Genomic DNA, 26,626 nt, shown 5'->3' with positions numbered 1-26,626 from the left:
CGCGGCGGCGAACCGGAAGCGGAACTCATCCGCTGCAGAGGAGGTAATGCGGTGTTACAGAGCTGGACTTTTTCACCACTGCTGAGTGCTGGCGATGGTGCCTCCTGGCAGAGCAGAAAGGCTCATCCGCCGATGCTCCTCCAAATGATGCGCCCTCAAATTCCATCCGCTCGTTTCATGGCTAAAGTCCGTTCACTCGTCTTCAAACCCTCCCCAAGAATCGAGAAGGAGTAAACATGGGTGGGTAACAAACCGTATTTGCCTGGGTTTCTCGTTTTCACATTCAAACACGACTATCGCCCCTTGCTCTTTTACCAAAAGTCGTTAGCTTTTAGTTTTATTTTATTGTTAATTTTTTTTTTAGATTTTACACGTTTCGCATTTTCTGCTTGGTAGAATTTTTACAAAAATCCTATTTATCAAAACAATACAATTTTATTTTGTGTGACCGTTGTACCTCCTGCACCTTAGTTCTGGCTTAAATAGTTTTAATATCACATTTCGCTCCTAGTTTTAAATTTATGCAGTTTTTTTATGCAACAACTTATAAAATATTCATGACTGCATTATCATGATTATAGCACAAATTGTACCTTACTTCACTCTTATTTTACAGTCAAATTACATGTTGACTGCATTTGTGTTATGTTCTATGTGAAATTTTACTTTTCAATACCTAATAAATTTTTTAAAGCAGTTTTTATATATCTGCACCCTCGGGACAAAACTCGATAAGTTAACCAAGTTAAGTTTATATTATTATAAGTTTGTATCATCACCAGCCCTCAGAATGTTTTCTTTCTTTTTCTGGTCTTTTATGCGTATTTTATTTTAAACTGATGCCATTTGAGCGTCTCGATCTGGTTAGATGTAGATATAGTTTCGGGGTATAGTATACTGCGCCCTTTGAGAGCTATTTTATCCCCCTTGCTCTGCCTAAAACACATCGGTGAGTCCTATTTCATCAAGAAACTTGATTAATATGCCCGGTTTCAATGGTTGAAGCCCTTCTATGGTCACATTGTACATCCCAAAGCACTTCCTCCTGCGGGCAAGTGTAGCCCTGCAGTTTGTTAGTAGGTGTGTTGGTGTCTCCTCTGCCTCTTTGCACCATCTGCTTGTTCCGTCTTGGATTATTCCAATCTTCTTTAAGTGTCCATTTAGCTTGCAATGTCCTGTTAAGAATCCTATTAGGATTTGCAGTTTATTCCTACTTCCTTTGACACATTCTGTAATTTCTTTTCTTCCGAAATTTGTTAGGAGATTCTTGGATTGCCTGTGTCGAATGAGTGAATTTCATTGTTCCTTCATTTTCTTTTTATCCTCCTGTCTGAGATACTCATTGATAGTGTGGGTTCCTATGCCACAGAAGTGCTCAGGTCCTATCAGCTGTGTAGCTGACTTTCCTCGCAAGGGTGTCCGCTTTCTCATTGCCTTCTACTCCCAGGTGTCCTAGAACCCAGCAGAGGCAGGCTTTGTTCTGCGTACCTAATATGTTTAATTTGGTTTTGCAGTTTTGAACTAATGATATTTGAGCTTAGTGCTTTGATGGCCGAGGGCCATCTGTCATGATAGCTATGTTCTTGTTTTTGTACCCTTTAGTCAAGTTGAGTTGTGTACATCTCTCGATTGCGTGAATCTCAACTTGAATGATACTGGTGTATTTTCTCATGGGTTCTGAGTATTTGGTTCCAGGTATCTCTACAGCTCCGTATGTAAGTATGGGTCTTACTATCATGGTGTACATCCAAAGCAGGGTTTCCGGTCCACATCCCCAGTTTCTCCCTGCTATTCTTCTGCACAACATCAAAGCTTGCATCGCTTTCGTAATGGTAGATCCGAGTGTTTCTTAAATGTCAGTGTTTTATCTAGTGTGATGCCCAGATATTTGACCTCTTTTTTTTATTTCTATCACAGTGTTATTGAGTGTTATTTGCCTCATGTGATCTAGTTTTCTTTTCCGTGTAAAAGCGACTATGGTTGTTTTATTAGGGTTGATTCCTAAATCAGCGGTTATACACCATTCTTTTGTGATGTTTAATTCCTCTTGGATTATGTCACATAGAGTTTCCTCGAATTTTCCCCTGGGGTCAGGACTATATGTGTATAGAGGTAATATAGTTTTAGTTATTATAGTTTGTATGCGTTGGGGCTGATATAACCTAGCCTCGAAAGCTCCCGTTAGTTGAGAAGCGACGATCTCCAGGGCGTCTGGCTTAAGGGAGACACTAGCGACACTAGTGTGGGACCCGCCCTGACCCTAGGATCAGCACTTCGGGGAATTACAATCAGTCGGGGTGAAAATGTTTCACATACTCTAATTGTAAAGTATTTTGGTGGTTTTGAGGAAAAGTCATAAGATGTGCAAACATCCCAAAACATTTCCTCATGCGGGCTAATGTAGCTCCGCAGTTTGTTAGTAAATGTGTTGGTGTCTCTTCTGCCTCTTTGCAGAATCTGCATGTGCCATCTTGGATTGTTCCAATTTTCTTTAAGTGTCCATTTAACTTGCAGTGTCCTGTTAGGAATCCTTTTAGGATTCGCAGTTTGTTCCTGCTTCCGTTGACACATTCTGTAATTTCTTTCCTTCCAAAATTGGTTAGAAGATTCTTGGCTTGTCTGTGTCCAATGAGTGAATTCCAAAGTTCCCTCATTTTCTTTTTGTCCTTGTGTCTGAGATACTCGTTAATAGTGTGGGTTCCTATGCCACAGAAGGGTTTGGGTCCTATCAGCGGTGTAGCAGCCCCTTTTCTTGCAAGGGTGTCCGCTTTCTCATTGCCTTCTACTCCCATGTGTCCTGGGACCCAGCAGAGGCTGACTTTATTCTGCGTACCTACTATGTTTAGTTTGGTTTTGCAGTTCAGCACCATCCTTGAACTAATTATATTTGAGCTTAGTGCTTTGATGCTCCCATGGGTTCTGAGTATTTGGTTCCAGGTCCAAATACTCCTGCCCCTGTACCTTCTTGTGTTCTAGATCCATCTGTGTACCAAAGGATGGTGCCATTTTTGAAAGATTTGTTTCCCTCTCTTTCCCATTCTTTTTTGGTACCTAGATTTATTCGGAAGTTTTGGTTAAATTCGAACATCCTGTTCGTCGTCTCTTGGAGCCATTAGTATCGGTTGGTCATAGTTTGTTGCTTTCTCTCCATTTTAGTTTTATTCCTGTTGGAGGTCTTTGGTAAAATTAATGATGGTTTTCTGCGCTGTCCTTATTACCATGTGGTGTAGGGGGATTAATCCCAGTACTTTTTCCACGCTAATTGTAGGACATGTTCTCATTGCTCCCATTATGCAGATGCAAGCAAGTCTCTGTATTTTTTATGAGTTCTTTTCTTTTAGTTACTTGTTCTGCTTTATCAGCCCGGGCTATAGCTCCATATGTAAGTAAAGGTCTTACTATCATGGTGTAATCCATAACAGGATTTCCCGTCTGCATCCCCAGTTCCTTCCTTTATATTCTTCTGCACACCATCAATTTCAATCTGATTACTGACTCTGCTTTCATCTGTTATACTTCGATGGTATCCTTAAATGCTAGCCTCTCGTTTGTACCTCAGGTTGTCAATTGCAGAATAGACATAAAACATGCAATACACATGTGTACATTACCACAAACATAGAAGTCTGGTCACATTCACTCCCCCAGAGTGCTCTATATTCCTCAGAGTGGTATTAAATAACCCCCTTCCTTTCACGCTAATAAATTACACATTTTCCAATAAATTAACACACACATAAACACTATATACAGTTAAAAATCCCTATAGCCCTGAGTTACCAGAATCTGTGCCTGCTGCCCAAGCCTAAGCACAGGTCCGATGATGTGCCAAAGTGTTGACTCTATATGTCAAGCCTTCTACAATTAAAAAGGTGCTCGACTGTGATTCTTGTATGGCCTTGTCGGTATGGCAGTATGGCCTTTTCCCATTTTGAACCGTTCTCCAGGGACCAAGGACCGACATCTTAATCTGCAACAATTTGGCAGGGTTATTTCTATTTTTAAAAACCCAGTGGTTTTTCCATTCACTATAGACAATAAACTATAATTTTTTTATGTAATGGCTTGGTTGAGACAAAAAGTTAGTGTCACGAGCGGGATTCGAACCCATGACCTTCAGCTAAATACGCTGGTACTGATCCACTCAGATATCAATTCCCCATCTCAACCTACAACCTTTCGAATTTTCCCTCCTTTTTGCCATTTTTCAAGCTAAAGGTCGTGGATTCGAATCTCGCTCGTGGCACTAACTTTTTCATCTCAACCAAGACCTCATATAAAAAAATAATAGTTAATTGAAATAAGTAATTTGGTCAATCAGACCACTAAATATAAATGGATTAATAAACAATAAAGTCAAGAAAGAAATCCAATGAGACAGAAGGAAAAAGAAAAATGGTATTTGTACCAAAGGTATAAACTTTAAAATTGCAATCCTGAAAATTTGTTCTCTTGTACTTCCCAGTTTTAGCCCGAGGATGCATATATTGGCAATTTTGTAGAAATAGCATGTTTTTGTATATTGTATAATATGAACAAAGAGTTTAATTAATATTCAAATTGTAAAATAAATAAAACAAAACATACTGAAAGTTTGACTCTTGTCACAACTTATTCCTCTATAACGATCCTCTTTAAGTGTGCTGTTTTATTTTTGATGAAACTAGACACTCAGATGTCTAAGTTTTGTATGTTCTCCTATCCAAGCAAAGCATGTATTTAGGTATTCATATTTCTGATTTGTTATCTATGTACATTATATATGGATGTATATTATATGTAAAAATAAAACCAACCTTGATTATATTTAAAAAAGGGGGAATGAGTAGTGGAATGGTTTGGTTAAAAATGTGGTTTTAGCCAAAAAATTTGCAAAGCAAAAATTACTCAGAGTTTTGATGAAGTCTCAGATTGTAATCTTTTGGCGAAAAGTGTTAAATCAGTTCAATTTCATTGCCATCACGTCACAAAAGTCCCAAAGTGTTACAAAAAGTAAAAAAAGAAACTTGGAATATGTAAATAACTGAAAAATTGGCCAGTAATGGAAAAAAATCAAAACAAAACGGCAAACAACTGTCCGAGCTGGTTTAAAATAAATAAAAATACATTACCAAACCAATAAGGGAAAAAAAAGAGAAGTTTGCTTTAGCTACTATCGCAAATAAATATTAGAGTGTCTTGTGTGTCCCACTAGAGTGGGAAGTTAGTGTCTGAGTGGATCGAGGTCGCGAAGCTCAAGTGGTAGAGCAGCGGCGTATCTGTTTATCCATAAAAGCATATAATGGTTGGTTCCAAACTTAATTTTGGAGATAAGTTTCAAGTGAATTCATACAATTAATGTAGTAAAAAAATGGAAAACTTAGCAATCTGCAATGTTAGAAAAATTGCAAACCTAAAACCATAATGGAATATAATATGACAATTTAAATTTATTTATATAGTTTAAGGAGCCAGTGTCAATTTTTGATTAAACTATAAGTAATTAGTCATCCGCCTTCAGTCCAACTATTTGAACAGTAAAGCATGTATTCTAATTTTTTTTACAGCCTGAGAAACAATTTTCCAAGCTCTTTATGTAAATTGTCATTTGCATAAGTACTGAATAGAGCAATTAGAGAAAAACAACCGTTACTAAGTAAATTACTCAGAATATTATTCTTCTTCTCAGAATTATTGACAAAACTACTCCGGGTCTTTTGTGTCTAATCTTGTACAAACATTTATAACATTTGTATTTCCTTCCACTTTTCTAAGGCAAAAAAATACACAATGGCCATCATAAATTTTTTTTCAATCATTTTGGATATCATTTTTTGAGGGAAGAATTAAGATTTTTTATTTTTATTTATTTATTTATTTTTTTAATTAATTTTTTTTAAAGTTTGTGATGAGTAGAGGACTTGTGAAATTTCTACTTAAAGCTGCACTTGTTTAAATTATTATTATTTATAATACAATTAATTAAGGTTTTTAGTTGAGATAAAAAAGTCATTGTCTTGAGCGGGATTCGAGCCCACGATCTTCGGCTAGATACGCCGCTGCTCTACCACTTGAGCTATCGTGACCTCGATCCACTCGTACACTAACTTCCCATCTCAATCCCACCTTTTGAATTTCCCTCCTTTTTGCCATTTTTCAATTATTATTTATAATTAAACAATAGCTGTGGCTGTAACTACAAATTTCATGATTCCTTTATTCAACATGGAACACAGGAAATAAAATGGTTTATATAAAAAATCTAATTTCTTTTCCCCTGACCAATCTTCAACCAATAATCAACAAAAATTGTAAATTAAGTTTTACATTGTTTACTTATTTATATTTTAAATTGTCCGCGTATATTTTAAATTATTATTCGATCCTGGAGTAATCGAAAGTGCAGTTTTGTGAGCACAATTATTTTCACTTATAGTTTATTTCTTTCATTCTAATAAATTGATCTGCTGCTTGTTAAAACTTTTTAAAAATATTTATGCCTGCATAGATTTATTACGTGTTAATAAAATGGAGACAAATTTTTTTTTTTTTTTATAACAAATATTATCAATACAAAATATTGAAGTGGCTTCCTGTTTATAAAAAACTTGAAGTTCCTTGAAACAGAAAATATATGAAAATTTATTATAAGAATTTTCAATCTATAATTAATTCATAAACTGCAACAAGATTATTGTTTATACACCATCAATCATTAATATTTATAAAGGGGATTTTATTAATCCAGATTATTTAAATTTGTCATTACTTGTATTAATGCTTCTACTTGAATACAAAACAAAAAACATTGATTGATGGATTTTCTTTTAAATTTCATTTGAAACATGTGTTTTATTATAATATGGAAAATAATACAAACTTTATTTTATCACAAAATGCATACAGTATGTAGTGGTGTAGTAAAATTTGCGTATTATTGAATTGAGAATGTAGTTAATGTTTGACTTTGTAATTGAGGTGACTGGTCTATTTTTGATTAAAATATAAGCACTCAGTCATCCAGGTCTTTACCGTTCAAACAGCAATTGTATATGGAAGATTGACGGGGAACGCTGCAGATCCCGTCATAAAATTGTTAACTATTGACTGTTGATGACAGAAGGTATGTTGTTGAGACCTTGGCTTGTAATTGGCAGTTGCTGAAGTCTTTGTAAAATTCATCTTTAGGTTTGTGTTAATTTTGGTTATTTTAGATTCAGACACACCAGGCAAAAGTATGTCAAATTGATAAGTGTACATGTGAGGAAAACGTTTTTTAAATTGAAATTTGATTTATTTTAATACTTAGCTGCTGTTTTAAAAAAATAATATAAAATCATATGTGAATTATATTTAATATTTGCCTTATTTTGATCTATTAGTATTATTATAATTTTTTTTGGGGGGAGGGGAATTATAATACCTTATCATACCTTGGAAAGAAAACTTTTTCTGATAAGACTTAAGCATTTTCCTTGGTGCTTCTTTAAGCATCTCTTTTGGTTTGAAAACTGCCTTACCAAAATGGATGTAACCAGGCTAATACTTCACATTTGCTGATATCTCTAGTTCTTCCTGACAGAGTTGGCAATTTTCTGTCTTTGCTCTGCCTTTCTTCTTTAGGTCTTTAGGTGGTAGTTAAGAGGGCAATGGCCGAGGATTATAATTTTCCTCAAATCCTTCCAGCTAAGAAAGAGTAGTTCCTCTTTGAGAGATTTATAAATCTGTTAGCTTGTGTCATTCCTGCTTTTGTTCAGAGATGGAGTTTTTCTTTCTCAAGCCATTTTTCCAGTACCAACTTAAACCCACATTCTGGTGCACCTAGTTGTGGTTCTGGTCCCACAGGTGAGAGGGCTGCCCTTTTTGCTCATTTTCTTCTGTACCTTCATGTCCCAGAATCCACTTTAAAGTAGTCATGCCATGTTTTGATTCATTAGGCAATTTAGGTATTCCCAGACAATTTAGAGTTGAAAGCATGCGCATTTAGTGCCTTTATGACTGCCTGACTTCTGAGAGTTTGTAAATCTGTACACCTTTCATTATTTTTCTTTAACTCCTGTGCACCAAGTTATATTGCATGGACCTCTACTTGCAAAATTGTTGGGATTAGTCCATGAGGTTTGCTAGGGCATTGTTTGACTTTTTTATCCTTAAATTTGCTTACTGTTATATCGTAGGCTCTATGGCTCATAAATTGACAACCATCTGCCATGTCACTGAATGAAACTTAGAGATACAGGCGCCAATACTCCAAAATACTTCACCAACAAGTACAAGGTACCAGGATGGGAAAGTGAGCCAAAGGAAGACCAGGCCACAGAAGGCCAGTTCTTACTGGAGTACCGATGTCTCAAAAATGGATAAGCAACACTGGAGTCTTTGGGATGAATCCAAAGACTGAACTGACTTTAAACATAGATAAATATGCTATAGTTTTTTAATCTGAAATTGAACAATGTGCCAGAGAATTAAAAAGGTTCTTCCAGAACATAGCCATCTTCTCAACAGTCAGACAGCAGTTATGACTTTAGCCTCGTTAAAGATAACAGCAAAAAGTGTATTGTATGGAAGCCCTGCCAGAAGTAAATGACACCAATGACCTTCGTGAAAGGGCCATCCACAAGACTTATAAAGGAATTACTGAAGGGGAACCGCAACAGAACCAGGATTCTGGTTGAACCTCCTGACAAGATACTGCACCTAAGAAGGCACATGCACCGTATAAGTGTACAGGCAGTAGAAATACCATGCATATGTTACCAGGAAGAAGAGGAAACAGCAGAGCACAGTTTATGCTTTGATGAGGATCTATATAGGTCAGATTCTTGCAACTAGGAGTTTGCAAACACTGCAAGAAGCAAGTTCCTATGTTAAGGAGGTTGACTAACCTGAGCAGGCCAATGAGTTATAAAAAAAAAAAAAAAAATAGAGGAGCACAGTAGATCTACTTAGGTCAAATTGCAGAGAGCCTTGTGGCCACAAACCTTTTTTATCCCTATCCCTATCCCCATCATATTGGAGCCTCTTTCTGTAACGTAGGGCTTTCTTCCAAAGTTTATCTATTACCACTTTGAAGGGTCTGTCAAAGTTGAGTTTTTTCTCATGTGTTATAGACATATCGTTTAATTTTGTGGTGGCTTCTCCTTTTTGTACATTACTTGGTACAATGATTTTATGTTAGTCTCTTTTCTTTCCAGTAAATGTAGAAAAAGTAAATGATGTAGTTTATTATTATAATATTTTATTCTAGACAGATTCTTCTCACTGAATATTTTCTCATTTCTGCTATGAAATATTTGATAAATGGTCTGTCATCATACGACCTTGTTGGTTTATGTATTAGCCCAAATTACCCCCTATGTGCTTATAATAATTTATAGATTTTTGAAAATTTATAATCGGTTGATTAAGATTTAGATGTTGAACTATTACAAAAAGTTTATGATCTTGAAACAGTTGTCACTTTTATTTTATTAAGGTTTTATCATCAACACCAATATTTAATAATTACGGCTGGAGTATTGTGTGTATTTAATGCGGTTTTATCACAATTTAAGAATAGATTGCTGGCAAAACACCAATCACTTATCTGGTCAAAAATAGGTACGAATGCATTCAAAGGGTTCAGTAAGGACAAAATTGTAAAATCATCATCGAGCAGTGTTTCACAAGGTTCTGTTATATTTTGAATGAAATTATAATGCTTTCCCAGAGACACTTGAAATATACTTTTCAAGTGTAAATGGCAGGATTAATAATATGAATATATTTTTATTGGAAGCTACTTTATCATGTAGGTAAAAATAGGCGACACAGTCATTTTTCAGGCTGTCCTTAATTTTTAAGCTTCTGATCAATATTGCAGTCGGTTAAACTTGAATTAAAAACTGGTTTTGCTTATTAGTAGGAAGGGAATTTTTATATATTAAAAAAATATGTACATAAATATGTCTTTTTTTAATAGTTTTTACAAAATTATATTTTCAAATATGTAATATAAAATATAAAGTTTGTATGATCAAGAGAACAATTGTAAAATAACAAATGAAACAAAATTGAAACATTTTATTTTTGTTTTAAATATTGAGAATGACAAGATAATTTAAATTTTCAAAATTGAAAAGGCAACTTTCAGGTCTTAAAATGGATTTGTATAAAAAAGAGCTCACATATACATCATTTAATTTTATTGGAGCAAATGTAAAAATTGAAATTTTCTTTAGATTTAAATTAATTCTCTGTTATGAAGTCCTTCGGCAGCACATCTTCCATTTTTTTTCATATTTTATTGCCAAATTCTCCTGCGGCTGCTTCTAATAATAATAACTGACATATTTGGGGGTTTCCGTTTTTCCATCATATGAGTATGGTATTAACTGAAACGAGTGCCAAATCATGGATGAATGGATATTTTTTCATTAGATTTTTGGCCTTTTTAATTGATATAACTGAATCAACATCAAGTTTTGATATAACTTCCTTTATTTTGTACAAATTTTTGGAATAATATCTTTCAATTAATTAAGGTTTTTAGTTGAGATAAAAAAGTCAGTGTCATGAGCGGGATTCGAACCCACGATCTTCCCCTAGATACGCCGTTGCTCTACCACTTGAGCTATTGTGACCTCGATCCACTCAGACACTAACTTCCCATCTCACCCCCACCTTTTTGAATTTTCCCTCCTTTTCACCATTTTTAAATATAAGGTATAGAAAAATTGGCTGTATCTGAGCATACGTTCTCGAAGGTAGGTCGCAGAAGTAAGAACGAATTTAAATCAGGTGATCACATTATTCTTCTCTCCGAATCTGATTCCAGGTTAAAAAAAAGATTGTTTTTGAATTTGAATTGAATGAAGTATATCTTCACTAAAGCTCTCCGAGGCCATTTCATTTGTGATTTATTGTGATCACCGAAGATCGTGGGTTCGAATCCCGCTCGTGACACTGTCTTTTTTATCTCAACTAAAAACCTTAATTAATTGAAAGATATTAATTGGTCAAGTGGACCACGAAAATTAGTCAATTTTGCAATAATATTCAGCTGTCTCTAACCCCAGCACCCCACCTCATAACAAGCTGAGAAGAAAGACGCATATCTGGATAGGTTTATTTAAGGATTTTTGTTTGACTTCTTGTTATATAAATATTTTTGTGACTTTTTTTTATACTTTTAACACTGTTTGGTGTTTAATATGATGCTTAGATTAGTTGTTTTTAAAATAAAAATAAAACAGGACGTTTTACTTTTTTTTCTTTAATGCCATAATTTTATTGGTATATTGCAAATTAAAATTGTTAAACCAATGTTAAAGATCCCACAATATAGTAAAATGTTTGATAAAAAATTTGTAAAATAAAGAAAATATGTAATAAAATTGAATTTACCCCAAAATATATAACATTAAATTGCTTCAAAATGTCATAAAACATCAGTAAATTGTAATATGCCAATATGGGCCTTAAAAATATATATATATTTATAAATCCACTCCCTACTTATTAATATTGTAGAAGAATTGCAAATACCTACAATTGAAATCTAGATGGTTTGAAAATTAATGTTTTCCAAGTTAATGATGTACCATTTAACAAAAAATAAACGTTCGTCAGATTAATGTGTAGGAAAATTAAACAGTTTTACAATCGCTGTTTTTATAGGCGCTGGTATTTATAATGAGGGGGAATATTTGATATTGCCAGATGTGCAATGTTATCAAACCAGATTTTTTTTTATCTTCGTTATAATTTATGATACTGCTTAAAAATTGATTCAAAATTGTTTGCTATTTTATAGCAGTAAATATGAGAATCAGTGAGCGCGAGATAATGGCGATAAATCGCTCGGCCTAATCTCAGAGCAAGTCTATATCCAGATTAGCGCAAATCAAGGCTAATTGAATTAACTTTATATCCCTCTTTCACATCAGTTTATCAACCCCGGCTGATTTTAAGCACAATCTAATAAATTTTTATCTGAGATAAACAAACGGTTTGAATAGTTAAATGTCACTTTTGGTGAAAAATATTAAGCCTAGTTGAGTAGGTGATTGAACTTTTGTCCTTTATTTAAGATAATTCAAATTTAACCACAGTGTCGATAAAAACCTTTTATGACCTTACCTCAATAAGAACCTTTTAAAAAGCTTATTTAGAGCTGCAAAACAGTTTTTTTTGCCAAATTTAATTTTAAAACACATTCTTATTTAATTCACATTTTTCAAATTGTAAACGGTTTGTTTATAACTGTCTGGCAAATATGTTAAAATGTGCTTATTAAAATAATAAAATTAACAAAGTAAAGATGATGAAACTTTAAACTTCAATCAGTTACAATTATTTAGTAAATTTTAGTTAATGTTCATTTAAACTTGTATATAATGTTAAATTCTTATTTGCATTAAAAATAAGAATAATAATAAAATTACTGTTCATTTTTTTTTTATTAAAGTCCAATAATTTTAAGAAAATGGTTTAGTTGAAGGATATTAAGAGGGGGGGGGGTGATAAGGCCCAAGCCAGAGCTGTACCGCTACATCAGTTGATTCTTGTGCTTGGATTGTGATTTGACTGGTGGTATAAAGGAACTCATCCTTGCAATTACTAGTTAAGTTGACAAATTAATTTTTCAAATAACAATTATAATTTTGCGCCAAAAAAACTATGATCAAACTCCATCATTAAAAGGTAAGGATTAAAATATTCCATCATAAAAAAAAAATCTTTGTAAACGTTTTATTAATAAAAATTAGGCCATAGAAGTTACAATAGTTCTTTCCCAGAACGTGAACAAATTGATTACGAAAATTGTTGTAACGCATTCGAAATCATTGTCAAAACTTAACGTTTTTGTCATAAAATTTTAAAGGACTTGAAGTTTCAAACAGAAAAGCGTTTAATAGTTCTTATCTGTAATTAGTAATAAAGATTACACATTTTTATCAGGAAAAACAAAGGTTGAGGAATTTGCTTTGGAAGGTGGCCGGCAATGTTCATTTGTATTAAACAGTAAAACATATCCTCAGACATATACTATTTTGTTACATCTGATAATAGTTGACGATATTTTTTAAATTTGGACAAATCATATTCATGATTATGAAAAGAAATGATTTAGTCCATATAGTATTTTATTTTGCTAATTAGAATGAATGTGCTAATTAGATTTATTGATATAAAACCACTCATTTGTACCCTATAAATAGTACATTTACCAATAAAATACTAGAATTAATTTCCAATAAAATAAATCATAATTTGTATACAAAAAAGGAAAAATGTTTTTCTATCAGTTTAAAAACAGGCTGCTTATACTATTTTTGTTTATGAAATATCAACAATCTTGATAAAACATAAATTTTTCCATGTGGCTTTTTAATTAAAAATGCTTTATTGTAATAATAGATCAAAATAAAAAGTGTTTTTCATTTGTAGTGTTGTTTCAGCAGCATTTTTTGTTCTAAATTCATGCAACATTAATTTATGATTTTTTTGTTGTTAATTTATTAAAAACTAGAATGTTGGTTGTAAGGCTAACAATTTATTTGTCTTTTGTCCCAATTTTAATATATGTTCAAGTAATAATAGTTGCTTGATTGTATAACCATTAAAAAAGTTCTTTGTTTATGCACGTCAATATTACATACATCCACTAGTGTTTTTGTACCTTTTTATATTTTTATTTTTATATTTTATTTATTTTTTTAATTTTTCGACATATCTCAACAGCCCAGTAAGAACGGGTTTTTTGGCTTCCGGGAAGTTTACCTTTTGTTCCCAATTAATGATAGAGGCAATGTGATTAATGTTAGTTATTACAAGTCTGCATCATTAAACGATCCATGACCCCCCAAGAATCTCATTCCGTTGACATTTCTCACGATATGTCATGACATCCACATCTTACCATTTTTAATTCTTCTACTTTTTTCAATTTGCATTTTAAATCTCGAATTATTATGAATATTTTAAGTTAAATTATCTTTCATAATTTTGATAACAATGAAATATTTTCCATATAAATTATTTAGCTTGCACTTCTGTACCTGTATATATGTATGTATATGTATATATTTATGTGTATTATTTTTAATTAAAAGTTTTAACTGAATATAATTCAGTTAAATATGTACTACATACTCCTTTACTTTACATACTGTTTAATACTCAAATATTTTTTCCATTTTTTCGTAGTTTTGCTTTTTCTATTGTTATATTTTAAATATTGTATATTTCTATATTTAAACATTTTTGTATATTATGTATGAATTATTATTATCATGATTACTTATGGTTTTGTTATTTTATGGATAATCTGTTTTTGTCACTTGAAAATATTTTATCATTGAAACCCATTGTAAAACTTTTTTTTAAATTACATTCATTTGATATTTACAATTACAAGTGATGTATTAAGAAAATATTTTCAAAATGTTGAATTATCATTTGAGGCCCTTGTAAGAGAAGTTGCCCAGCAATAAACTTTTTTGTGAAAAAAATAAAAAAATAAAAAATACAAGTTCACTAGTTTTCGTGGTCTGCTTGACCAATAAATATCTTTCAATTAATTAATGGCAAAAAGGAGGGAAAATTCAAAAGGTTGGGTTGAGATGGGAAGTTTAATTTGAGATCAAACATAAATGATGTATATTTGTTGTATGTTTAGAAGATTAGAATATCGGAAAAATAAGTGTGAAAAACTTGAATTTTATTTTTGAATTAATTGCAAGCGTGCTATGTGATATGACTCCGGTTTCATTTTCCAACGGGGTTTTCAGTTAATTTTCAACAAGCGTTTTCATTCAAGGGCATTTGTTCTGACGAGCTGTCAATCGTGAAAAACATGACCTGGAATTATTTAACTTTTTCTGCTTGGATAGCTTCTGTAATTCACAACGTGACTGTTTTACCATTTTTATTGACGAAAAGACGGCCACCTTTTTGAAAAGTGTTCACCAGGTTTCGAGATGTTTTCCCGGTCACGTGTATGCCTCCAACAGCACACATATTCTTTTATCTGCAATTCTTAATAATTTCAATTAATTAAAGTTTTAGTTGAGATAAAAAAGTCAGTGTCGCAAGTGGGATTTGAAAAATGGCAAAAAGGAGGGAAAATTCAAAAGGTGGGGTTGAGTTGGGAAGTTAGTGTCCGAGTGGATCGAGGTCACGACAGCTCAAGTGGTAGAGCAGCGGTGTATTGAGCCGAAGGTCGTGGGTTCGAATCCCGCTCGTGTCACTGACTTTTTTATTTCAACTAAAAACCTTAATTAATTGAAAAAATACAAGCTGATACAGCTTAGATTATATATATAAGATAGAGGTCTGACCCTGGCCTGCCAACAGCCAAGGCGGGTAATTCTTGAGACCTGCTGGTAATTTTAAATGCAAAAGCTGGAATTGCCGGTGGAGTGCGAGGAGTCCATACACTCGTATGTTTGTACTTGCATATGCAGATTTGAGCTAATCAGCAATAGAAATTTACTACAATAAATACAACATGCAATTAGTTTTATTGTATTATGTAGCGCTTCTACTACTAGTGTATATAGCTACATGTATATAATGTATTTTTATATAATACAGTCAAGATCTTAGAATTAAAATATTTTATAATTGCAGTTTTAGTCACAATGTAAATAAAAATAAGTCAGTGATTGAAAATATTTTATTTTGTTTTAAAATGTTTTCAGATGTGCCTTATGACCCTGCCTAGCTAGAATGCCCTGGTGCCCTTCTGAGGGTAACCAGAGCAGGAGCAAGTGAGGAGAGACGGAGTGCAGAATGTGTTACAAGCTGCTGGTCGCCCTCTTGCTAGCTCTTGTCTTCCTACAGTATGTGTACACAAGTTTGGGCGGGACCGGCTACTTGTATTCGCAGGGCTCTGCCCCGTTGGGGAACCTCGGGAGTGTAATGGGCAATTCTACTTCCACAACAAATTCTGTAAAGCATGCTCCTCTCTTCCCACCGGTAACTTCTATCGACAGTCTGGCTGGCAACTCTGATTACAGGAAGGACGTCAAGAACCTCACAGCTTGGATATTTTCACAGGTATTAATTTAATCAAAGTAGTAAAGTCTAGTCATAGTTTGTTAGCGAGGTTTTCAGGTGTTCTTTCCAAGAATGGCTGCGTATAATTCAATTTGTAAAGCCAGGAAGTCGATTTAGTTTTGGTCATCGACTGCCCTACATTCATTAAACCGATTATTTATTAGTTCCTCAGTTCAGTTTATTTACAGATATTAAAAATGTTCAAAATAAAAATACTTTCTCACACATATTATAATTTATTGTAAAATTGTAGAAATTTAAAAAAAAATCAGATTTTAAAAATACTGACAGAGACAGTACTTCCATATCATCTTATTTATTATAATATTTACCTCTTACTCAATCTTAATGACTTTTAAATAAAATCGTGCATCAATCTATAAATTATTATTTTTTTCAGATAACCCCGGTTAATTCTGCTCAACCAATTGAACTCTGCCCCTTAGTGCCTCCAAATCTCGGTGAGTCTCACCAATTTATTATTTATCTTAACCAATAGTCCATCAATTTCATTGTATCTGTTAACTCCTACCATTGATGAAAATTTTTATTTTATATACAAGCAATGATTATTAAAAAAATGAAATAAAAATGTACAGATTCATAACGTACAAGATATTAGAATATAAAAACTAAATTAATAAAAATATGGGTATTCAAATAATATAAATGTAAATATAAAAATATAGACATATAATTATAAAATTTAAATGAGTATAGGGAATATTAAACAGTGGGATAATAGAGGATAGAAATGGTTGGGATTTAAAGAGCAATAGTTTGCTACCAAAGTCAAGATCTGATTAGCTGAGGATATTTAAATAAAGGGATATTTTTAAGTTAGTTGGTTTTGTGGGAAGGAAGGAAGAACATTTTGTGAAAACAGAAGAGCATTGAAAGTGAGGAGGTAGTAGAATTGAGTACAGTCAATCAATACAATACACAATACTTTATTAGCATTGATATTAACAAAAAATAGAAACACTGATACAAAGTATAATAAGCATGGGTAGTAACTGTCTGCTAAGTTTACTGCATAATAAAGCTTACAAATATAGAAATATTAAAACAAAACAAATTCGAAGAGAAAATTTACATATAGCAGGTGTATGAATTAAAATAGATGGAATGTGTGGTGATTAGTGACCGTTAATCGATAATTATTCAGAAATCGTGAGATGCTGTCTGGTGTGATATAGGTTTCAGAAAAACATTTTCTTTATCGTGCCAACGTTTCGATCTTTATTGAGCCCTGAAGATGATCTCAATAAAGATTGAAACGTAGGCACGATAAAGAAAATGTTTTTCTGAAACCTACATCACACCAGACCGCATCTCACGATTTCTGAATAATAATAGATGGAAATATGAGAAAAAAGAAGAAAACAAAAAGAATTAAATAAGAACAAATTACTTCTTGAGAACTGATATAGTACTAAAAAAGCAGTAAAAACAGGGACAACAATTATTGCATATCTGAAAGCCACTTGTATCTCACTCTCCAGGCGTGCCGAACAAAGGAAATTAGAAGTAAAGGGGATATTGGTTAGAAAGAATATTCCAGTATTTCAACTCTGGTCTATTTACCCTTTCAAACACTACATTCATACAAATAAATACATCCATACAGTACACTCATTCCGTTTGATCGGTGGAGTACTTGATATTCCTCCACCGACCTATCGTCAGACAAATCTAGATTGGGGGCGATGAAGTGCTTTTATAAATATTCCTCCATTGACCCCGAACACACACTCACTCGCTTTCATCGTTCGAGGGGCGATGATGACGTTATATTTCACCCTCACCCCTCGCCATTCATGCTAATAAATACATGCACTCAGACAATTGGACTGTTATTGATTATCAGTTTTGGATATTGGTTATTTATCTTGAAGTGAGTATAATCAGTCAAATTATTACTAAATTTATATATTTTTTAAATATAAAATTATCTTCTGGGAGGTGAGAAATTTCTATTTAGCTGAAAACAATTGCAGATGTTTTGAGTATGATACATCCGAATAGGAATGATGTTAGTAAAGCGTTGAATAATGTTTCATAGAATACTTCTGTATATTAATGCTGAGAACATCAGATAATAAATAATGTTATATGTAATAAAAGTTGGAGTGCTAGGAGCTTTTAAAGATGGTGGATCACTGAGTGACGTTGAAAGCCGCATTGGGGACACCCTGCTTCCAGGAGGCCAGTGGAGGCCCTCAGGATGTAAAGCTAGAGACAAAGTTGCCATCATAGTACCGTACAGGTCAGTAGTTTCTATTTTACTACTGATTTTATTTTAATTAATTTTTTTTCTGTATTCCAGAGATAGAGTAGAGCAGCTTTCAGTTTTTCTTGCAAATATGCACCCTTATCTTCAGCGCCAGTTAATAGATTATGGCATCTTTATAATAGAACAAGCTGGTAAGCCTGTAACTTAATATCAAAATATAGACTATTATATTAACATTAATCATGCACACACATATACATAGAAAATATTGAAGCCCGTAATTGAAAGTAGCTGATTTTTTATTTATTATGGTATTGTACTCAGGTATTGGAGATTTCAACCGTGCGATGCTTTTGAATGTTGGCTTTGTCGAAGCTCTCGGTCTGCGAGAATTTGACTGCTTCATCTTCCACGATGTAGATCTACTTCCTGAAGACGATCGGAATCTATACACTTGTCCAGACCAGCCTAGGCATATGTCGGTTGCTGTGGATGTCTTTAATTATCGGTAAATAAATTGGTCCTATCTGTGGCGAAATAAAGCACTGATCATTTGAAATTTTACAGGTTGCCTTATTCCGACATATTCGGAGGTGTATCTGCTATGACTAAAGAACAATTTGAAAAGGTGAATGGGTTTTCGAACATGTTCTGGGGTTGGGGCGGAGAAGATGATGACATGGCAACTAGGATCAAAGTCGCTGGATATCACATAACCCGCTACCCGGTGTCTATAGCAAGATACACAATGCTTCCTCACACCAAGCAGAAGGCAAATCCAAAAAGGTACTCCGTAAAGCTTAAATTTTAGTTTTTTTCTTAAACTTAAATAAAACCGTGCTCCAGTTAAGCTTTAAATTGTTCACAGTAAATTTATTTTCATTCGATTTATTTACAGGTTTTAGTCAATTGGAAAATTTGACTTCAGTATAGGGAAAACAGTGGGGTGTGAAAAAAGGTGGTTTCTGGCTTTATATAAATTTTTTGCCTACTCTCTCTTTGCTTATGTTTTTGTTTCTCTCAATTTTTCCTTTGTTTTTAATCTTTGACTATTCCAGGTGTGCAAATTTGGTGTGAAACACCTTGCTTTTGTTATTTCTGCCACTTGTGTTTTGTGGACTTATATCAACCCAATTGCCATGCACATCATAATTGTTCTTTTTTATTTTAATTTCTATGTTTTAAACACACTTGATACTGTTTGGTCCGCACATTTTATTATTTTCAAAGTGTCTAATCCTGGCCTGATTTTTTTGTGTTTTTGAATCTCACTTGACAACGTATAAACTGGATAAAGAACGAAAAACTAGTTTTTGATGGGATATCCTCTTTTCAAATTTTTTAAATAAAATATTTAAAATATTTTTTCACCCTTTTACCCAGTGGGGAAACAAATATTCCCAAATTATTTATAACCTCAACTCTGATTAATTTTACATTCTTGTGGATTTTATAAGTATAGAGACAACAAATTAAATTTTAATTGTTTAACTTCTAATTCTAATTTAAATAACAACAAATTAACCATTCTTTCCACTAGAACCATGAGGTACACGATTTGCATATTGCTATATTATAAATGTGTTTTTCATGTGATTGATGCTTTCTGATGGATTTGCATAGTAGGAATCTTAATTTAAATTTTTTTTTTTAACAAGTTAGTTCACTATTAAATAAGAAAGAGTAAGATTTAGCCAACTAATTAAGGTTTTTAATTGAGATAAAAAAGTCAATGGTACGAGCGGTATTCAAACCCACGATCTTCGGCTAGATACGCCGCTGCTCTACCACTTGAGCTATCATGACCTCGATCCACTCGGACACTAACTACTTCCCATCTCAACCCCACCTTTTGAATTTTCCCTCCTTTTTGCCATTTTTCAATCTCTCAACTAACAACCTTAATTAATTGTAATATATTGTCAAGCGGACCACGAAATTAGTGAATTTAGCCAACTATTTACTCAATATGTCTTATTAAACTTGCTGACTGCTTCCTTAGGAGCAGGAATTTTTAATTTTTCAATATGCCATAAAATTACACAATTTTATACTAAAATTTACCATACTTTTCAAAACCGTATTGTTAATTGCTTAAATCTTAAACATTGACCAGTCTGATTATAAAAATACTTAATATCTAAATAAATAGTAATATTTTTCATGGATTTATGGACTGGTGTATATTTTAGTTATACATTTTTTTTTAAATTTCAGTTTTTGTGTTAAAGTGAAATTTTTCCTTGTTCAATTTTTTTAAAATTACAATTGCTTTTCGTAGTTTTCTAACGCTGACTTATTAACTTTCTATGGTTATTAGTTAATCTTGGCAACTGATGATAAAAGGAATTTAGCTGTTTTAAACAGACCAGTATTATATCGATTAATGTGTAACAGGATAGGGTTTTGTTTGGCATTTAATTTATTAGAAATGTTTCTAAGCAGCATTGCAAGGCGAAAAAGTGGCCATCTTTAATATTTTAAATTATCTCTTAGACAATCCTCCATTGATAATCTTACAACAATATTTGATCCATTTTAAAGGATTAGAGGTAAATAAAACACAGATAAAATCTCGCACTGTTTGCAATTGGATTTTGTAAATAAATCTTTGAATAGTCAATCTCTTCTTTATCCGTTTTTCTGTAAAACTTCTTTCTAGCATTCTGTTGGTTTGATTTTTTTAAGTTTCAAATTTGTTGAAGTGATGGTTTTAAGCGACAAAGATTCGGCTAGAATCATTGTTGGAAGATCAAAGAAGTTAGTATGTGGCTTAACATTCCCAGAACGATTGTCCAAAGGTTTTCCATCGCTACCAACTTACTCGAGGTTACTCATGAAGGCATGGATCATGTAACATCTCAGAGAAATGATTGTTTTCGATGTACATTGTACCACTGATAAGATGAAGTAATGACTTCGATGAGCTAGAAATGTTAATGTCAGTTTACACACTGTAAGGCGAGAACTATCAGAAGCTGGATTTTGGGCGAGAAGTCCATTGGTCTAGAACTTCTGACAAGACACAGAACGGTTCAATGTTTTGCAAGAAATCACATCAGGTCTGAGCAAGATTGGACTAAAAATCTTGTTTTCGGATGAGTCAAGGTTTATTTGAAGACTACTGATTGCCAAGAGAGGGTTTGGAGAAGAACAGGAGAGTGATATATCCCCGCAGCATGTTCACTCTGGAGAAGCTATGGAGGTGGTGGTTTTATGGTTTGGGCAAGCATTTCCATGGAAGGTTGATGACACTTGACAGGAAACTTGATTGGAAAGGTCATATTAATAACATATACACGAAAGGCACTACATCAATGGTACAATGTAGGAGAATTGTCGGTAAAACAAACCATGGCTAGCCAAATGGCTATATACTGCAATTATTCTACCTAGATTTTTTTTTGCAGCTTTAGTATGGTGGAAAGGTCTAGAAAACAAAGGGAATAGTAATAAATTAAGGTCATTTCAAAGATTAGGTTGTTTGATGATGACAGGAGCATTTTCAACTACACCCACCCTAGCACTAGAAATCATAACCAATACCACACCACTTCACATTGAGGTTAAGGTCAGAGCTCTAATCAGCTGCTACAGATTAATTAGCGAGGGCAGCTGGAATCATAAGTGTAATAACATAGGTCACTCGAAAATCTCTTAACTATTGAGTAAGGTTAACGGTCAATTATTAAGCGTGAGTGATAAAAAGATTTGGGGAAAAAGCACTTTCAGGTGTCACCCCTTGTGGTTATAATATTATACACTGGATGATGACCGTCGAAACATAGACTGCTACACAGATGGATCACTTATCAAAGGTAGAGGGAGTGGTGCAGGAATCTACATACCAAAATTAGGAATCAGCATCTCCTCCCCTCTTGGCAATAACATCTCCGTTTTTCAGGTGGAAATCTGGGCTATTAATGTGTGTTGTAAAACACGGAAAATAAAATTAAGGGAAAAGATATTAGAATTTTTTCTGACAGTCAGGCTAGTCTTAGGTCATTACAAAAAGATTTGTCAACTTCACGACTGGTGGAGGAAACTATAGATCAATAGGATCTCTTTCAGGTTTGAGAACAAGGTAACCCTTATTTGGTTACCAGCACATAAAGGACACCATGGCAATGAAAAGGCAGATGGCCTGGCCAAAGAAGGTTCTAATTCTGCCTTTATCGGTCCACAACCAGTATTACTTCACTCTATGAGCACAGCGAAAGAGAGTATTAATAGCTGGGGCATGAAACAATTCCTTAGGGAGTGGAATTTATCCCCTGGACACAGGGAATCGAAGAGTTTGTTAAGGTGATCAAACCAGCAGAATCGAAATGGCTATTCTCTATCTCAAGGAAGGGAAGGAGGCTGATAGGTATTCTGACGGGCCACTGCCCACTGAGAAGACACCTCTTCATAATGGGTATCCAACCAGATCACTTTTGCCGTTTTTGCGAAATAAAAGAAAAAACGGCAAGGCATTACCTGTGATAGGTATGCTAGGTCTAGATTTCAAATCTGAAGGAGAGGACATCACCAAATCACTTCCCGAGATTAAATGGTTCAAAATCTTGGGGTTTGTGAACAGGTCCAAGAGATTTATGCAGGACACGTGAGCTGACCCGGACCTTTTAGGGATAGGGTACAAGTCTACCAAGGCATTTAACCCTTTGTTAACCCTTTGGGTGGTCTCCCACCCTGCATAATATATATATATATATATATATATATATATATATATGGAAGGTTGCACAAATTTGATCTTCATCGAGGGTTCCTTGACAGCTACGATACATTGAAGATTGGAAGTTGTTTCTTATTTTTTGTATGACAATTTAAAGCTTCATAAGCTGCTATCGGTGCTGACTACTGTTACAAGCTTCAATTCATTGTTTGGAATGGCCAGCATGTATAAAAAACTCTATCGAACACCTTTGGGACGAGTTGTCAAAGAGGGTCAAAAGTTGCCCAGTGATGCCAGAGAATTTGCAGGAATTAAGAATGGAGGATTATGAAAATATCCCACAGCATTATTATGTTCAAAACATCATAAAATGGATGTCATATTGAAAGCAAGTGGTGATCAACACAAGAGGAGGAAATACTCCATACTGAATTTTCTTCATTGTATTCGTAGCAACATTTTTGGTAAATTAATTAAGGTTTTTAGTTAAGATAAAAAAAGTCAATGGCACGAGCGGAATTTGAACCCACGATCTTCAGCTAGATACGCAGCTGCTCTACCATTTGAGCTATCGTGACCTCAATCCACTCGGACACTAACTTCCTATCTCAACCCCACCTTTTGAATTTTCCCTATTTTTTGCCAATTTTCATTTTTTTCGAATCCCGCTCGTGCCATTGACTTTTTTATCTCAACTAAAAACCTTAATTAATTGTAATATATTAATTGGTCAAGCGGACCACGAAATTAGTGAATTTTTGGTAAAATTGTTTTACTGTTTAATTTGTGATTTAATTTTTTTATAGCTTATGTTTTTCTTTAAAAATATCTTATAATAAAAAACAAAACAAAAACAATAAAATAAAACAAATGAAATAAAAATTGTAACAATTGCAAGATTTACTTAATAGTGTATTATTTATTATTTATTTAATTAAATTATTTACAATAAATTAACTTTTTTTATAACTTATTTAGTTAATAAAAAACTAATTAAAAAAATGAGGGTGGCCACTTTTTTTGCCTCTCAATGTATGTAAAAGGGTGATTGATTTATGTTCTACACAAATTGGATAAATGTAAAATTATGCTTTGGTTCTTCACTTTTATTCTTCTTTGTTTTGAAATTTGATCACTTGAGTTTGCAGAAGTTCGCGAACAATGTTTCTATTTACCTCTGCCGATTGATTGTAAATACCTGTTCTGCATGTGCTGAATCAGGGTTTATTTTGAATGTTTTGGGTTCTTTTATTTGGAAACATTTTAACCTTTTTAACGTTCTTCTTTGAAACGAGATAATTTTATCTTAATGAAAATAATGAAAAAACTATTTTACACTTTTTTTTTTATGTACTGTCATAAATTTATCAATAACGAAAACACCCGATTGCAGGTTCGAAAATCTCTACAATGGGAAGAAGAGAATAAAAATCGATGGCCTGAACAGCCTTCAATACAGAAGGGTAGAAATGCGACTCAGCAAGCTTTTTACATGGGTTCTAGTCGAACTTGCCAAAACCAACTAAAAGAGTATTTCAAAATGAAGACTTTTGGTCAAATATTCAATTATTTATGTGGGAGAGCGACTGTTGCTTTTTTTCCCCCAAAGCCAAGTTGTCATTGTTTGTAAAGCCAGTGTTTTATTTGGTTATTTAAAATGATTATTTATTATGTAATGATTTATTTTGATATTGTATTTTTTTTTAAAAGAAATTTATTTAGTTTAGTGCCTCTAGTCTAGAGACAGAAGCATACTTTGTGATAAATCTTTTTCATATAAAATTCGATACTTTACATGTATAAATTTAATCAACATTTTCAATCTTCAATCTTTATTAGTTTAGTTTATCAGGATAGCATGATATATTTTGTATGTTATATTATAAAATACTTGAATTGCCTATCATATCAATTATATACAAGTAGAGAGCACATCACATTTGAATATGCAACGTTGTGTGATATAGTAAAAAAAATGTCTAAAGACTGATTTAAAAATGTTTTGAATTTTGGCCTTTCACTAAATTCATCAAAACGCTACCATTGTATTTATTTAAAATATAAATTTATATTTCTAATGTTCACTGTTAAACTATGATTAAAAGTGGTTAATTTATTCACGAACAATGGTACACCGCTTGCTCCCCAAATAAATATTTCCAGTGTTTGACTCGATAATGAGAATTACTTGTGTGATAGACTGAGAAGATTGGTCTTAGTGTTCCATCCAGTGATATTTGTCAATAAATAAAAATAGGAATTTTTAGGTGTAAATGATCATGTTTAAACGCAATAACACAGTAGTGCCTTATTAGCCTTACAAGTTTGCCATATTTCTTTCTTTCTTTTTTGACGGTAAAGATGCATGCTTGATAAAAGGGGAGTAATGTAAACACATCATAAATGTTTTTGTAGGACCACTTTTGTGATTGTTATATGATCTTTTGTATGTAATACTCATGGTATATTATATTATACCAATTAATTAGATAGGAAAAAGACTTGTAATTACATGAGGTATGAAATTTGTTTGGAACTTATTTCTACTTGTTGAATGTTAACAAATGCTCAATGTGAGACTTTTAAAAAAAATTTATTATACTTCAGCCACTAAAACAAAGTGTCATGATTTGATTTTTTTTTCACCACCGAATTATTGGTTTTCGATATAAAACAAAACTAAGTTTTATTGCTTCTTGATTGTAAAATAAATTTTAAACAGCCACAAAATATGACACTGTTTTAGTTCTCAGACATTTTATATTAAAAGTACTTGCATCATAGAATTTATTAATTACCAATGATAAACATTTCATGATTTTCGAAATGTCGAAGCTAGTGATCATAGACTAGGAAAATTTTATGCATGCTACTTTATCTGAAAGAATACACTTTGACCTTCATAATATTTCTTACGTAGCATGCCAATATTGTCCAAATTTATCTTAAAAAAATTTTTGGGTTTAAATAATGTGAATCTTCACAGCAAATTCACTCTTATAATGCAAATCTTATAAATGACCTACTGTCATTAGTACTTAACAGATTTTAAATAGAAGAAAAATAAAGCATGTTGATGATGTCACTTTTACTTGTTGGTTCATTCTTAACATAATTATAAATTACTAGTATTCATAAAAAAAATTGATAAAAATAATTAGTGAGATTCAAAATCTTTTTTGTATTATTAATCTATTGTATATAAATAACTATAAAATTTAAGTCCGATTTACTTAATGAGTGATTTTCTCATGTTTTCATCGACTCGAATTATTTCCTTTACATTATTTAAAATTGATTTTATCGTAGTAAAATATATTTCAGGATTGTGCCTTATTTATTTGATAAAATTTTCAAAAAACTTCCTTTAAAGCTTGTGACGAAAGAGTTAATCACGTATCCAATCCTGGCCTGTGTAAATCGGACTTGAAGCAGAACTGGCCTGCCAGACCCCGGCTTTCGTACCGGGCTCGCGGCACGTCGTAATCTCTCGCAGGACTTGCGTCTTGTCTAAAGTTTGTTACTCATGTTTGAGATCAATTGTAAATTGAAATAATAGAATATTGTTCACTTGCATCTATCTAGTCCAAGACGGATAATTATTGTCTTGTAAACACAAATAAAAATATTTGAGATTTTTTTAAAATACTAATCCCGCAATAAAATTGGTATTAAGGGCTTTTAAA

The 26,626-nt window shown here is 32.9% G+C and overlaps 1 protein-coding gene across 3 annotated transcripts; it reads left to right on the top strand.

Moving 5' to 3' along the window:
- Positions 1-35: 35 nt before the first annotated feature.
- On the top strand, positions 36-26,626 carry LOC106668485 (beta-1,4-N-acetylgalactosaminyltransferase bre-4-like). 3 transcript variants are annotated; one of them, XM_024230494.1, is made up of 8 exons: positions 36-240; positions 15,669-16,026; positions 16,427-16,487; positions 18,154-18,295; positions 18,356-18,453; positions 18,587-18,770; positions 18,830-19,048; positions 24,334-26,626. In XM_024230494.1, exons 2-8 carry the CDS (start codon positions 15,760-15,762, stop codon positions 24,464-24,466), a joined length of 1,104 nt encoding a protein of 367 aa, XP_024086262.1. In that variant the 5' UTR covers positions 36-240; positions 15,669-15,759; the 3' UTR covers positions 24,467-26,626. The 3 variants fall into 3 exon arrangements, with proteins under 3 accessions (XP_024086262.1, XP_014252790.1, XP_024086261.1); XM_014397304.2 differs by lacking the exon at positions 36-240 and adding an exon at positions 6,853-7,102; XM_024230493.1 differs by lacking the exon at positions 36-240 and adding an exon at positions 12,514-12,666.

Source organism: Cimex lectularius, unplaced genomic scaffold (genome assembly GCF_000648675.2).
Source record: "Cimex lectularius strain Harlan isolate CLEC.00 unplaced genomic scaffold, Clec_2.1 scaffold36, whole genome shotgun sequence".
Taxonomy (NCBI): Eukaryota; Metazoa; Arthropoda; class Insecta; order Hemiptera; family Cimicidae; genus Cimex; species Cimex lectularius.
This window is presented reverse-complemented; position numbering and strand designations above follow the sequence as displayed.